Here is a 15471-nt window from a genome sequence, read left to right on the forward strand (position 1 = left end):
CAATATAGATTTTACTTAGCGAACCATAGCTTAGTGCCAATGAGAAGAATGGATAAACAACCTGGTGGGATTACTGGTCGCATGCTGACAGGGCGTGCAGGCTTTCTTCATTGGAAGGGGGCATTTTGGCTCTGCCGAAATCCTGGCAATTCTCGGGGCTTGAAACAGCAGTATGTAGGTTAGTTCATCTACGACACAATGGCATTACTAAAACTTAAGCAGCGGATGACATACGAAGTAATTCGGAACAACGGTCTTTGGATTCGGAATGACGGGCGAACGAGGTTTGACGTTGACAAGGGGGATATTTATACCATCTACTATGTAACACACACGAGTTGGACGCTGCTTTTATGGATGTAAAGGATGTGATGCCGAAACGGTTAACCAAGCGGTGGCCGATCAATCCAGGAATGTAAAGATTGAGAATTATGTGCTGATTCTTCAACTTACACAGCTTACAGCCAAAGCTGGCTGGTCATGTGGATAATTTTAATGCAGTGATTGAATCAGTAAACAAACGAAATGGACCTAGACCTATTGACTTCGACACTTCCTAGAACATGAACATACGCAGTACCTCGAATCCAAGAAATAATTGGTTTGATAGGAAATGCCAACAAGCGATGGAAAAGAAAAAAAAGAGTTTAGAACAACTATCTAAGCATTACCACGACAGAGAATTTGGCCAAACACCAACGGAAAGAGTTGGCCACGATTTTAAGGAGGAAAAGCGCCAGAAGCAGGACAGAGATCGTGAGGGGTAAGCAAAGCACAATTATTCCGGGCTAATGAGACGAACAGGTTCTAAGTAGGTGAACCAACTTCGTAAAGTATACACACCGAAGCCTGACATACGTATAGGAACGAAGAGGCAGAGCTGATCAAAAACGAGCGCGAGGTGACTGATAGGTAGAAGCAGTTTTTCGATGATCATCTCAATGCCGATAAAACAGTAGGAGACGGGATGGAAGTTAATCTAGGAGTGCCTACAAACGATAATTGGGTGCCGGCTCCCGATCTCGAAGAGAAATCGGTTGGCAGAAAAGTAATAGAGCCGCCGTAAAAGACCGATTCCTGATAGAACTCTACAAAAATGGCAAAGAACTACTTGTTACGGCACTTCACTGGATAATTCCAAAAATTTGGGAGGAGGAACTGCCGGAGGAATGAATGTGAAATGATGGATCTATAAAAAGGGTGATTACTGTAATTATCGCGGCACTATGCTGATCAATGCCGCCTACAAAGAGCACTCTCAGATGTTGTTACGACGTCCCTCCATTAGCAAGCGATTACGTAGGGCAGAAGCGGACTTTATGGGGGCCGTGCTACCTAGGATCAAATTTTTACCATCCGACAAATACTCCAGAAATGTTGGGAGTACAACGTGCCCACGCATCATATTTTCGTGGATTTCAGGGCCGCATACGATACAATCGAGTGCGAATGCACGAGAACGGTTTTCCAGACAAACTGTCGCGGCTGATCAAAGCGCTAATCTGGGAGTGAGTGATGTGCTATGTACGTGTCTCTGAGGTAACCTCGAGTTCCTTCAAATCCCGTAGAGGGTTGCGGCAAGGGGATGGAATATCCTGTATGCAATTTAATATCGCTATTGAAGGTGTGATCCGGTGAGCGGGTATCGAAACGAGAGAAACGATCTTTAGCAAGAGTATTCAACTTGTAGCCTTCGCAGACGACCTCAACATCATTACTAGAAACCTCGGAACGGCGGAGGTAAGCTACGTCATACTAAAAACGGAGGCTAGGAAGATTGGGTTAGAAATCAATGCGTCGAAAACCAAATATATGGTAAGAAGAGGTTCCCCAAGTAGCACACGTTGTCACAATTGAGTCGCAGCGGCTGATATGCGACAAATTTAAATGTAAAACTTCGGTTACAGTAACCTAAAATATAACAGTTGTGTAACCGAAATAGCGCAACTTATGTAACTAAATCTGGTTGCATTAACAGTTACTCAATAACCAATATGTAACATGTATAGTTACAAAATGGTTACTATTGAAGTTACACATAAACTGTAAATTGACTTTCAATTGGTGGCAAATTAGTTATCTTGTAACTTTTATTGCATAGCGAAAATGTAGCAGGTTTATTATTTCAATCTATGGCTGTCAACGTCAAGCAGTAAATTTAACTGTTGAATATAGAAGAGTGTATAAATTATTATTTCAACACAAATTTTAATGCAGTTTCAAATTTATGGTGAAATGCATGATTCTAGCTTTGAAAAATTCACGCGCTCTTATTTAATATAGCTTTTCGTTACTTATTTCTTTGAAAAATTGATGTTTTGTAAATCAAATATAAAAATTTAAATTTTAATTTTTTGATTTTTTAAATTTATTCTTAGCAATAATGAATTAGTGGAGCATTCACCTAGAAACCATTAAAATCCAAGTTGTTTTCGCTATCACTTCTATCACAGTAAAATTCATAGCCATTTTGCCTTTGGTTCTAACTACTACACCATCGTCCTTGAAGTTTTGTATCGTTTTCGGCATATTGCATGAAATGATTTTAAGCAGCCATTGTTCATTGTTCACATTGTTGATATCGGGAAAAGGTATATTTTAGTGATTTTTGTGAAAAGAAAGTGTTAATTCAATATCAAAGAATAGTTTCAGTTTGAATAAAACAGTTACCACCAGTGTTAATCATAGAAGGTTACATTTCAGTTACATTCTAGTTGTACGTAACCTTAGCCTTCGACCTGGTTACGGTATCGGTTATACGGTAACCAATATTAAATCTGTTGTAGTCACTTATTTCCTATGTCGTCATTTCTAAGTTACACTGTAACCTATTTTCATTGCCGGTTTCGTTTCGATGTAACTTGATCGTTTTGACGTTTGAGAATAATCATCATTTGTTTACTTAATACCAATGTCTGGGCGGAGAAGATTCCAAGTACCATCAATTAAGTAAATAAACGCATTTACAAGAGCATTTCACAACCCGTGTACCAATTGTTTATCTTTACCATTAGCAATATTCTTCAGGTCTAGTTTTTCCTTAATCCGTTGTGTTTACAAGGAACAGTGAACAAATTGTTGCGAAAATGTTACTAGCCGACTTTTTTTGACTTCGTAACTGCTCGTAACGGAAAATTAACTGTTTTGCGACTAGCAAGTTGATGACAGTTTGGAAAAAGGTTACATTTGTGTCACTTGATAACTATTTGGTAACTCGTAACTGAAAGGTGACTGTTTTGCGACGACCAAGTTGTTGACAGTTCGAAAAAAAAAGGTTTCAATTTGGTCATTTGGTAACTACCTGGTAACTTTTTGAGATTTTTGTCACTAGAAAACTAAAAAGTAACTATTTTTAATTTTATGTAACCTAACTCGTTACAAGTATCCTAAATGTAACTGCTGTGCAACCTTTTTGTATTTTTTTATTTTTATGATTAGTTACAAGTGCTACTTGGGTCCACAGAAAACAACGTTTGCCTCCCACGGACAGCGATTATTGACGGCAAAGAACTGGAAGTGGTTGATGAGTTCGTAGATTTGGGATCTTTGGTCACCACCAACAATAATACGAGTAAGGAGATTCAACGACGGATTCAAACTGGAAGTCGACCCTACTTTTCTCTTCGCAAGATCAAGGAGTATATGCCGCCGCACAAAGCTGACGATTTACAAAACGGTAATCAAACCGGTAGTCCTCTATGGACTTGAGAAAGTATAAAGGCGTATCAACTACAAGCTGCAGGCGCTATTTGGAGAGATTCGGACGACTGTGCAGTGAAACCCCTTTTTTTCAAAAACCCCACCGGCCCTAGGAATAGAGGGACCTCCAGTGCTAGATGGCTCAACCAGGTTGAAGCCGACTTGTTTATGTCTCTACGCTCAACTAATTGGCGATGAGTAGCCCAGGACCTAGTATAGTGGAGAGGAATTCTAGATACAGCAAAAGTCACCCTGGCTCTCTGCTAAGAAGTAAATACTCTCACTTGGTTACTATGTTACTACTGCCCGTTACCAAATCTCTGTTCAATACTTAGGTCATAAATGGCGGCATCATAAATGGAGGTTATCAAATCGAAGATATGTAGTACTTGTCAAACCTTCAACTTACGCCAATCTAAACGATTTGGCTGTGTCATATTAGATAGTAGATCAGCTACATAGAGCATTATCTGGGTTGAGTTTCAAGGAGAGATAATTATTGAGCCAGTTTCTGAACGTTTTAGACATTAAGCTTAGTTTCAGTTGAGTTTAGATTTAGGACAGTACTAATTTATTAGTAGACGGTAACATTCGCGAGGGTACAGCGAAAGCTGCGTATCCTATCAAGAATGAAACGAGAATTACATTTACCGTTCTTGCTTCTGATTAATGTAACCTTAATAGTGGCTTTTAGTTGTTATAAATGTGACAAATGTTCTCACGTTACTGATTTAGGTAGTACGGTAGAATGCGAGGATGCTTGTGCAATTTGGGAAGGTGCGGTGTTTACGCTTAATCACGAAATGATCCAAGTCAATTGGAATATATCATTTCAGATGAGGAAGGTGATATTTCCAGGGGATGTTACAGCGATGCTCATAAAATTCTAGATTTTTGTTTTTCGGACACATGTAATACGGATCATCGTCTAGTTTGCCAACGGTGTGAAAACCTTGATGATTGTGAAACGGTCGTTTGTGAATTGAGTGATAACTGTTATATAAGCAAGGGTAAGTACAGTTCTGTTATTTGTAAATTAAAACATGACTATTATATTATTATTAATGGTATGTGAAGTTCCGTTGGGTTTGTAAGTCAACGTGGACAATTATCTTACGAGAAAAATTTAGTAGGATCAGGATTTATTTTGTTTATTGCACATGAGCATGCGCAAATAACAACATTTATTTGGGCCTGGGAAAAGGATGTTAAACCACAATTTACTAAAAAGAACTTTTAAAGACAAGGTTAGTTGATCCAATAGTTGTGGTAGTACCAATAGTTGCACTACTATCGCAAAAATAGGAAGATATTTGCAACGAAAGGAAAGCATAATGACTTAAATAACAAATAACAAATGTCTCGATATTGATTGGCATGACACTTTGATTGTTGATTTTTAAAATTTAAATTTGAGTCGATTGTAAAGATTTTTGCTTTTCATCTTCTTTCACATTTTCTAACGGCAATAGAACCCAGCATTCAACACCGTTTTTGACTCAGTATCGAAAGGATTAGAGATTTCTCAGTCCGGCCCCTTTTGCTCAAATTATACCGGAAGATAACTGAACGTATGCGACATCGGTGTTACTGCGCGCTAACGATTATCATCCGGTTCCATTGCATTCCGTAGCCAAGAGATTATCTTTACAACTTGATGACATCCGAATTATTGCTGTCGGGGAAGGAAATTCTGGTAAATAAATCTATAGCAGTAGTTCGAAGCAACTTAGTCAAAGACAGTGCTTCGTGCGGAAATGTTTAGGAAGTAGTCTGATAAGTACTAAGTAAATTAATCAACATGGGCAAAATTTCCATTTTTTTCCTTTGCCTGACGTTTTTGGGAAATCTTGCGCAAACAATATCGATTCAGTGTTACGAATGTGAAAATTGTCCATCTATTAGTGATTCAACGGAATTGGCAAATTGTGCCTCCTGTGCTATATGGAAGAGTAAGCTAGCAAATCATAGCCAATCGCAGCCATTAATCAACGTATAAACGCTTTCAGATCAAGAAGGTTCCATTGATCGTGGATGCTTCTCAACAAGTCCGGTATTGGTGGGCTGTCCGGAAAATAAATGCAACGGTGCACGTGTGCCAGTTTGTATGAGCTGTACAACAATTGATGAATGTGTAATGGTTACATGTGGAATTGGCGATGATTGTTATTTTTCTAAAACTGGTGAGCTATTAAAATGAACATTAAAGACTCAATCGAGAAAACTATTTGTGCAAGATAAAAGTTGTCATCTCTCCAAATAAGTGGTAGTTGTTTTTTATGTTTAACTATCTGTATGAAGTGGTTTATGATGCTGTTTGAAGAAAGTATATTTTGTACAAAAATTAGGAATGTTCGGTTGCGGTTCTGTACGGTGTCTGGTGGCTTCTGTTGACAAAAAACGATACGTGGTTCTAAGTCCTTGAAAAAGATGTTAAATACATCGAAACGTCGGGCATCGTTTTGCTTTGCCGATTGATTGTCCTGCCGAAAATATAAAGTTTGAGAATCATCAACAGTCGGTAGCTTCACTTTGATTTCAAGAAAACAATGACGAGCAACGTCCCATAGAACTATGCAATTGCTATAATTTACGTCCGTGTATTCTTCAGAAGTATAAAGTTAATATTTTAGTTTTTTTAAGTCAGTGAAATCCACGAAGCAATTAAGCGTAATCGAACAGACTTTTACGGTCAGTTGATCAGTGGCATTATGCGAGAATCAAATGCCTATGTGAACCAAGCATAACACGTAATTTGAGGATGTGTGTTTTTTTCAATTGCTGAAGCTCTCAACAGCATATAAGTATAGTTTATTTTTTGAGCTATCAAAGCATGAATAAGCGGCTGTGTTTTGCCGATTGACATACAGTGTCACAGTATAGCCGATATGGGATCATCAAATCTCATGACGAAATTCAAACTTTTATTGATCTCTAATAAACCTTGATAAAGCGTTACTCATCGTTTTGATAGCAGCTCTGCGAGTTACACTAATATTTTGCTAATCTATCTGAATTTATAGCTGATAACACTGACAATCTGATATTTTTCAAATTTACTTTATAGCTACTCACGGGGGTGAATTGGAAATGCATGTAGCTTGATATACTGAAGCAAAAAAGGATCATATTTATGAATGGCCGGTTTCGTTAGCGTCAGCATTTGCTTAATACCAATAGTAATCGCGCCACCTTAACTTGTCTACTGACGCACAACGGTATTTACTTGTATACTAATGTCGACAAAATTATTATCCACCGATCAACTTGGGTTTTCAGCCGAATTTTCTTATTAGTTTAATTTAAAACTTTCTTTATTATCAGAATCCTAGAGATAACATGTACTGTACAGAATGCTACAGCATGAATACTCGAGGGTTGAATAACTAGTAAAACTAGAAGAGACTAAGACCTTCAAGAATTTCTTTTTCACTGTAATTTATAACATTCCAGAGCGTTATTGTCTAAAAGTAAGTATTTTCCATTTGTTCCTCTTTATTCATATTTGTTAGTGAAACATTTTTTCAACAATGTTTTTCCCAACAATTCTATGAAACGGTTGAAGAAACAACCGTCAATGGGTCAATGGGAGTGCACGAAGTAACTCGAGTGCACGGTTTGACGGGGATGGAGAGGAACAAAAAAGTGTGGAAAAACTATTTAAGCATTGCCACGGGGGAGAATTTGGCCAAGTATCGACGAACGCGGAATGAGTTGACCACGATCCTGCCTGAGGAGAAAAAAGTGTCAGAAGGAGGACAGAGATCGTGAAGAGCTGAAATAACCATCCCGGGCTAATGGTACGTGCAAGTTCTATGAAAAGGTGAGAAACGATCTCGTAAAGGATACACACCAAAGTTTAATATGTGTAGGGGCGTTGGCGAGGTGGTCGATCAGTGGAAGCAGTTTTTCGAAGTGCACCTCAATGGTGAACAGAAGGAGTAAGAATGGAAGTTAACCTAAGAGTGCCTAAAAACGATAACAGTGTGCCTGACTCCGATCTTAATGAGATCCGATGAGGAATCGGGTAGTTGAACAATATTAAAGCGGCCGAAAAGGATCGACTCTCGGTAGAACTCTTTAAAAAAGGCAAACTACCACTAGCAACAGCTTTTCACTGAGTAATTTCCAGTTGCATGGATTTGGGAGGACGATAAAGTACAGTAAGAGTGGAGTGGTCCTATCTATAAAAGGGCGATCGGCTCGATTGCTGTAATTACCGCGGAATTACGCTGATCAATGTCACTTGCAAGGAGCTCTCCCGGATTTTGTTACGTAATCTACTCCCAATAGCAAGAAAATTCGTAAGGTAGTCTAAAGCGGACTTTATGGGAGTCCATGCTGCTACGGATCAAATTATCGTTCTCCGACAAATCCTTCAGAAATATCGGGAATGCAACTTGCCCACGCATTATATTTTCGTGGATTTCAGGGCAGCACGCTTTACTGTCAACGTACTACGTACGTGTTTCGGGGGCACTCTCGTCTCGAGTACGTTCAAATCGCGCAGAGGGTTGCGGCAAGGGGATGGATTTTCAGTAAGTTCTACAATATCGTCATTCATGGTGTGATCCGATAAGTGAGCATTAAAACGAGAGGAACGATTTTCGGCAAAACTAGCCAACACCTAGCTTTTGCAGACGACCTCGACATCATCACTAGAACCCTTGGGACGGCAGAGGCAATTTACGCCGGACTAAAAACGTAGGCTAAGAGGATTGGGTTACAAATCAATGCGTCGAAAATCAAATATATCGCGTTGACCGCGATGATCTGGTTGATGAGTTCATCGAGTTGGTCACCGTCGATAATAATACGAGTAGAGAGATTCAACAACGCATTCAAGGAAGTCGGGCATACTTTTCCCTCTGCAAGACGGTAGTCCTTTATAACTTTTAAAACTGTAACTTTGCTTGCGGAAGACATAAGTGGCACTTGCCGTATTTGAACGAAAGGTCTTGCGGACTATTTATGGTGGAGCACAAACGAAAAGCGGAGAGTGGCACAGATGTATGAACCATAAGCTGCAGGCACTACTTGGAAAGATACCCATCGTACACCTGACGAAAGACGGGAGATTACGGTGGGCCGGCCACGTTGCAAGGATGCTACACCGCTATGCAGTGAAACATATTCACTTCAAAAATCCCACCAGTACCAGGAATAAAGTCCAACGTGTTGGATGACTCGAAAAGTTAAAGCCGACTTGCGTGTGTCAATACGCTCAACGAATTGCCTACAGGAAGCCAATGGCCCAGTATGGTAACATATATGTTTTAGTTAGAGCGTTAGCGATATAGAGATTGCTGACATTTATCTTACGCACATTTTGCCACGTATACGTACACGCCATTTGTATTTATCGTGATTTTTTTTCATGGCGAAATCGTTTCCCGATGCCAACAAACCACCAATACCATTGAGTATTAGCAAATCTTATATTAGTAGATATCCACCCCGACTATATGCTGCTAGAAGAGAGAAGGAAGTTAACCAAGTGGACGGTTACAACGGGTCTTTTCAGGATTGCTAATGAGGATATTATAACTGTTAAAAAATGAATTTTAGTATCAGAATAAGCAGAACACGTGTGTTTATGTGAAGCATTAAAAGCTCAAAATGGGTTGCGCTATAAGAAATATGTACAAAAATCCGTAGTTACCATTCACAATTGTAGCCCTATACCAAGTCAAGGAAATGTTGAAGGGGGGGGGGGGGGATGTAGGATCCCTAGGGTTACTCGGAAGACAGTTTTGCCTTCAAACTAACTTAATTGATTAATCAATCAGTAATATAAATTACGTTATGTTTTTTTTCTGTAGATGAAACCCGAGGTTGCACATCGGATGGTGGCTATAGTGAGGATGACCCAAATTTTGAAACCTGTTCTGAAGATTTGTGCAACAAGGTTGCTAGTTGCATAGTTTGTGATTCCACAATTCCCGAGCATCGTGATTGCCTCACCAATCTAGACGAGTATCGTCAACATTGTACGCTACACGGCATTTTCAAGGAAAACAATTGCTTTCGCCAAGAATGTACGATAGTGCCATTTACAATGAAAACGTTACATGAAGGATAACGGACTTTCGTTGTTTATTTTCAGCTGGCGAAAATGATTTTCGCTTGGGTTGTATTAGTGAAATAAATGTTCCCTCCGATTGCACTGGGTCAGATACTGAGACCTGTAAAAGTTGTGCTGATGAATATTGCAATCACAAAGGTAAGTTATTTCTTGGCAAACAATTTGATTGACAATATATTTCAGTTGATTTGTTTTTTATTTTTCAGAATTTCCATCATGTTATGCATGTGATGCGTGTAGAACAATTTCTCAGAACAATCCCGTAGTAGATCATTGCATAGAATATTATGACAAATGTTATACCGTTTATGAACGTAAGTTTTGAATGTTTTCCACATTAACATATCGAATAACGTGCAACCTTCTGTTTTCAGGTGATTCAAAAACGACAAAACGTGGCTGTATGGATGATAACCCTCTAGAGGAAATATATGAAACCATTTTAACGTGCACCGGCGTCAACTGTAACGGTGATGAATTCCCTGTACACTTGCAATGTCATCAGTGCGACGATTGTGATCATAGTGAATCAATAACCGACTATTGTCGTAATATTTTGGCCGAGAAATGTTTTACTCTGCCTGGTGTAGGTGGATCAGTTATACGAGGATGCGATACGGATGGGCAATTTGAACTATGTAGAATGGATCCAAATTGTAAAATCTGTTCGGGTGATAATTGTAATGCTCCGAAAACTTGCTATGAATGTGATGATTGTTCGACAGTGGATGAGTCAACGAAAAAATGCAGTTCTTCCCTAGGCTGCTACACATTACAACAATTGGACTTGGATTTGCAAATAAGTCGGGGTTGCATGGAAGACGAATCATTCAAGGACTGTGTTGATGGCATTAATTGTCGTATTTGCAGCGACAATTATTGCAACGTTGACCAACCGCGAACGGAGCCACTAATTTGTTCCTCTTGTTCAGGACCTGACTGTGTAGATTACAATCCACCTAAAAATTGTCCGAATAGTATTGGCAGGTTGATTGATTATTGCGTCAGTTACGAATTGGTGTCTGTATCACTATTCAAGGGCTGTTTCAGTGACGGTATTTTAGAGGAATTTGAGTCAGATTGTTATTCCAATCAACCGAAGTTTTGTAAGTTGTGTGAAACCGACTATTGTAATACGCCCGCTTTGCAATGTTTTCATTGCTCGACTACGGAGAATGGACTGGGCTGTCTTGTGAGTCCTGAATCCACTGCTGCTAAAATATGCAACCAGGGAGATGTTTGTGTCACGCTACTGGATGGTGAGTCTCAAGTCGTTTAGCAGAAATCTTGTTTTGTTTGCTTTAACGTTTTTTTGTTACATTTTCGCGTCAGTTGGTAGCTTGGCTTGTTCACTATTTTTTAGTTTTCCGCTCAAGATAATATTGAATATGTTTCATTGCAGATGAAGGGCATTTACATCGGGGCTGTTCTTCAGAAATTTCTTGTGACGGAAAGCTGTGCGAGTCCTGTAGCGATGAGTACAACTGTAACATCGCCATTTTACCAGAAGCTAGAACATATTGCTATCAATGCGCTGGTGACGAGAGCTGTTTGGACACCAGTCAGCTAGAAACGCTGCCCTGTAAAACTCACAACGATAATGATTATTGCTATACATTTGTCAAGGACCATTCGACCATTTATCGTGGTTGTGCGTCGGATGAATTAAGCGAGTGCCATGATAACACGTTTTGTGTTCCCTGCTACACCGCAAATGGCTGCAACAGCCAGGAACCAACAGTCCCCAATGAACTATCTTGCGTCCAATGCGATGGACATAGCGCATGCAGAGGTTTAGTATCTGGAACGATGTGCGAAAAGGAACTGCTTTTAGGCCGTTCAGAATCATGTTATACTCTCAAATACATAGATTTGGAAATCGAGAAAGGTTGTCTGTCTGATCTGAGTGTTGAAAGTTCCTGGTACGGTGATTGTCTGGCAAATAATGACAAATGTTTTACCTGTACAAATCATGACTGTAATCATGGTCGTTCTTTGTGCCATAAGTGTAATTCTAAGAACGATGCCGATTGTGCTCAAATTGTTAACAGTGATCATGTAACCGAATGCGAAGCAGAATGTGTATCGATTCTAAATGAAGATGGGTATACTGTTCGTGACTGTATCGAATCTATTGAAGGATTAACTGTGAGTGAATGTGACAGCTTACCGTATTGTAGTACTTGCAAAACAAAGGAATGCAACAGCGAAATTATGCACGATAATCATTTGATGTGCTATCAATGTATGGGCGATCAAGAGGATTGTCTCAAGGCTGAAGATTGGCATAAGAAGGCATGCCCACAGCATCAATCAAATGACGCTTGTTATACGTACTTTAATAGCATGAACTGGGTCGTTCGAGGATGTTTATCTAGCAAAGAAGACGGGCCTTGTGTTAATGAGTGTATCCCCTGCGACATGCACGGTTGTAACAAACAAGATCCACTTCAATTTAACACGCTAACTTGTATCTCATGTAAAGAGGATGAATGTGATGATCTCAAACTGGGGTCAACCTGTACCGAAGAAATTCTACTCGGTCGGCAGGATTATTGCTATACATACGAAGATGAAAATACACTGCAAAAAGGATGTCTAAGTGATTTAAAGGAGATTAACGAGATTAGGGAAGCTTGTGAAAACAACTCAGCAATGTGCTCAATTTGTGGCCACAATAATTGCAATGGAGACTTTCACTATTGTGTTACTTGTGACTCAAGCAGTTATCCCGCATGCGCTAGCTCATTTCAAATTGTTCCATCTGAATTGACAGAAGATTGTGCAGAGCGAAAATGCGTTTCATTCATTGACGGTAGGTATTTCTTAGTGAAAGAAAAGTGAATGGCTGATACGGATCAGCCGATCTATTGTTTGAGAAACCATGTGTAAGCTCAATCTGCGATATCTTATTATTCTTAACTCATGAATACGCTGCTCTAATGCATACAAACACGATATGCGTCTGCAAGTTGGCCTCCCAGTTGGTCTTTTTTATTGTATTTTACTGAAGCACTCTCTAGAAAATTATTCATCGAAGTTTGTTAGTTACTATTATTAGTATAGCTATTTAACTGCATTTATTTCATGTCGTAGATTACGCAGACACTTGGAAGGGTTGTGTAAGCGATTTGAAATCATGCGACTTGGAGGACTCGAACTGTCTCGAATGTACCGGCTCCATGTGTAACAATGTAATGTTTCCCGATGACCGCATCATGTGCCACCAATGCGACAATTGCAACCAATTACAGTCTACGCAACTACCAGAAGCCTGCCCTAAGTACAAACCCGACGAATCTTGTTTCACCTATAAGATTGGTATGGTTACCTCAATATTACACTATTCACATGAAGAAATAATCTTTGGATTGCTTTCAGACGACATGGTCTTCCGCGGTTGTTCATCTCTATCGAATTACGATTGTGATCCGTCAATGGATATTTGTTTAACCTGCACCGAGTCCGGGTGCAACAATGAACCAAAACAATACGACAGTACTTTGTTCTGTATACAATGTTATGGAGAAGATGATTGTACACAAATCAAAGAACCGACACCATGCGCAGGATCCGTCGACCTTGGAGACACAGACCAGTGCTTTAGCTTGACAATAAACAATAAAGTTCTTCATAAAGGTTGTTCGCGATCCGTAGGAAATAACTGTGACCTTGGAACTTGCGAGCATTGCGACTGTAACGGCTGCAACTTAATGGATGAAGATCTACCGTTTGTAAATTGTTTTGTGTGCAGTGGAGATGGTTGTGGAGGGCAGATACTGAAGGCAAGCATGACGTGCGAAGATAAAGTTTGCATGACGTACATGTCACGAGAGGGTGTAGTATCACGGGGATGTTTGAAGGACTTTTCTGAACTATGCTCAATATATGGAAATAGCCATGAAACATGCGTAGGAGCAGAATGTAATGGTAACCTCTATCCAGCTAACAGAATCAAATGCCATCGTTGTCAGGATTGTGCAGAAAAGTACCCAGAATCAGAGATCTGTCCAAGATATGTAGAAGGGGACGGTTGTTTTACGTTATCCTCTTCAAACGGAAATGATATTGCACGAGGATGCTTATCCGAGCTTTCTTCAAGTTGTACTGAACCAAATTGTCGTCCATGCTATGGCAATGGCTGCAACAATGCAATAGTAGAAGAACCAACCCCAACAACTACTATAACTGATTCATCAACAGTAGATTCATCAACGGTTGAACCATCAACAATAGATTCATCACCAGTAGATTCCTCAACAGTAGATTCGTCAACGGTTGAATCATCAACAATAGATTCATCAACGGTTGAATCATCAACGGTTGAATCATCAACTGTCGATTCCTCAACAGTAGATTCCTCAACAATTGATTCATCAACCGTTGATTCCTCAACAGTTGATTCCTCAACCGTTGATTCCTCAACAGTTGATTCCTCAACCATTGATTCCTCAACAGTTGATTCCTCAACAGTTGATTCATCAACCGCAAAACCATCAACCGTAGAATCATCAACCGTTGATTCATCAACCATTGATTCATCAACAGTTGATTCCACATCTGATACACCATCGGATGGAAATTATGCTTGCATACGTTGTGAGGAAAGTTCCGCAAATGAACGTTGTGCTTGGGGTTATCAACAGACAATGGCTCAATCGTGCCTATCCAACGATGCGGATTGCTTCACTTGTGCAGCCGATGGACTCATTATGCGGGGTTGTTCAACGGACGAGCATTTTGCAAAGTGTTCGGGTAGTTCAATTCATAGATGTTCCGAATCCGGATGTAACATAGAGAGTCAGAAAAAGCAGTATTGCGCGGTATGCAGTGGAAGCTGCCAAGGGTTTAAGGTGTCTTTCGAGATACAGGAATGCCCAGGAAATATTGACTACGAAAACCGCGGATGTTACGTACGAAAAAGCGAATCAGGTGTAATCATAGCGCGAGGGTGTGTTGTTTCGCTTCCTCTGGCCACTAAAGAAGAGTGCCGCGGTACTGGAGATAAGTGTACTATTTGCTATGAAGATGGATGCAATAAAGGAACCCACTTAGGAGTCTTCAATGGTTTAATTGCTGCAGCATTAATCCTAGTTATTTTAACTAAGAATTAAGTTTGGTTGTATATAATTTTAATGTAGTAGTAAAGCTTGATGTTTTCTAATGTGAGTATGTTTCATTAAGAAGAACCTGATAGAGAATCATGGACTTCCGTCTCTTCGAGCTTCATACGAAACTTAGGTCAGGTTGGAAGGTTTTGGGTAATATTATTCTATTATAGTTCGAACTAATAGAACAACCTCGGGTTTTTGTCGTGACTTTTATAATGAGACGTGCACTCGTCGTCTTTGAACGAAAAATGATTTGGCGGAGTACAAACGGATAGCGGAAAATAGCGTAAGCGTATGAACCATGAATTGGCACTACTTGGAGAGATCGCCAGCGTACACATGGCGACAGTTGGGAGACTACGGTGAACCGGATAATTTAAAGTGACCAGATTTTTTTTTGATGAATGCGGGATATATTGAATGGCTTAGTTGCTAAATCGGTTCGGTTGTAAAGATGGGATCATTTAGAAATTGGGCACTTCATTTTGGCGATAGCGGCGCTCCCAGTGGCCGTGTTTGCTAGCTTTTGGTAGGGTTGTGTTATTGCTCGGTATATTTTTTTCGCAGTTTAAAGGT

General features: G+C 39.8%; 1 protein-coding gene across 1 annotated transcript; it reads left to right on the plus strand.

The window, feature by feature from the left end:
• Positions 1 to 48: 48 nt before the first annotated feature.
• Positions 49 to 14898, plus strand: LOC128740719 (uncharacterized). Its single transcript, XM_053836284.1, has 8 exons — positions 49 to 178; positions 9522 to 9737; positions 9806 to 9922; positions 9991 to 10098; positions 10159 to 11043; positions 11187 to 12599; positions 12881 to 13105; positions 13166 to 14898. Exons 1-8 carry the CDS (start codon positions 49 to 51, stop codon positions 14896 to 14898), a joined length of 4827 nt encoding a protein of 1608 aa, XP_053692259.1.
• The last annotated feature ends 573 nt before the right edge of the window (positions 14899 to 15471 follow it).

The sequence above is a fragment of the Sabethes cyaneus genome, chromosome 3 (genome assembly GCF_943734655.1).
Source record: "Sabethes cyaneus chromosome 3, idSabCyanKW18_F2, whole genome shotgun sequence".
In the NCBI taxonomy this organism is placed as follows: domain Eukaryota; kingdom Metazoa; phylum Arthropoda; class Insecta; order Diptera; family Culicidae; genus Sabethes; species Sabethes cyaneus.

What these genes read in the sequence shown, in the direction of transcription:
- LOC128740719 (XM_053836284.1), top strand. Translation starts at nt 49, where the DNA reads ATGGATAAACAACCTGGTGGGATTACTGGTCGCATGCTGACAGGGCGT. An exon ending in CAATTGCTTTCGCCAAGAAT is followed by an intron (nt 9,738 to 9,805) that starts GTACGATAGTGC and finishes GTTTATTTTCAG; the next exon opens with CTGGCGAAAATGATTTTCGC. An exon ending in TTGTTTCACCTATAAGATTG is followed by an intron (nt 13,106 to 13,165) that starts GTATGGTTACCT and finishes GATTGCTTTCAG; the next exon opens with ACGACATGGTCTTCCGCGGT.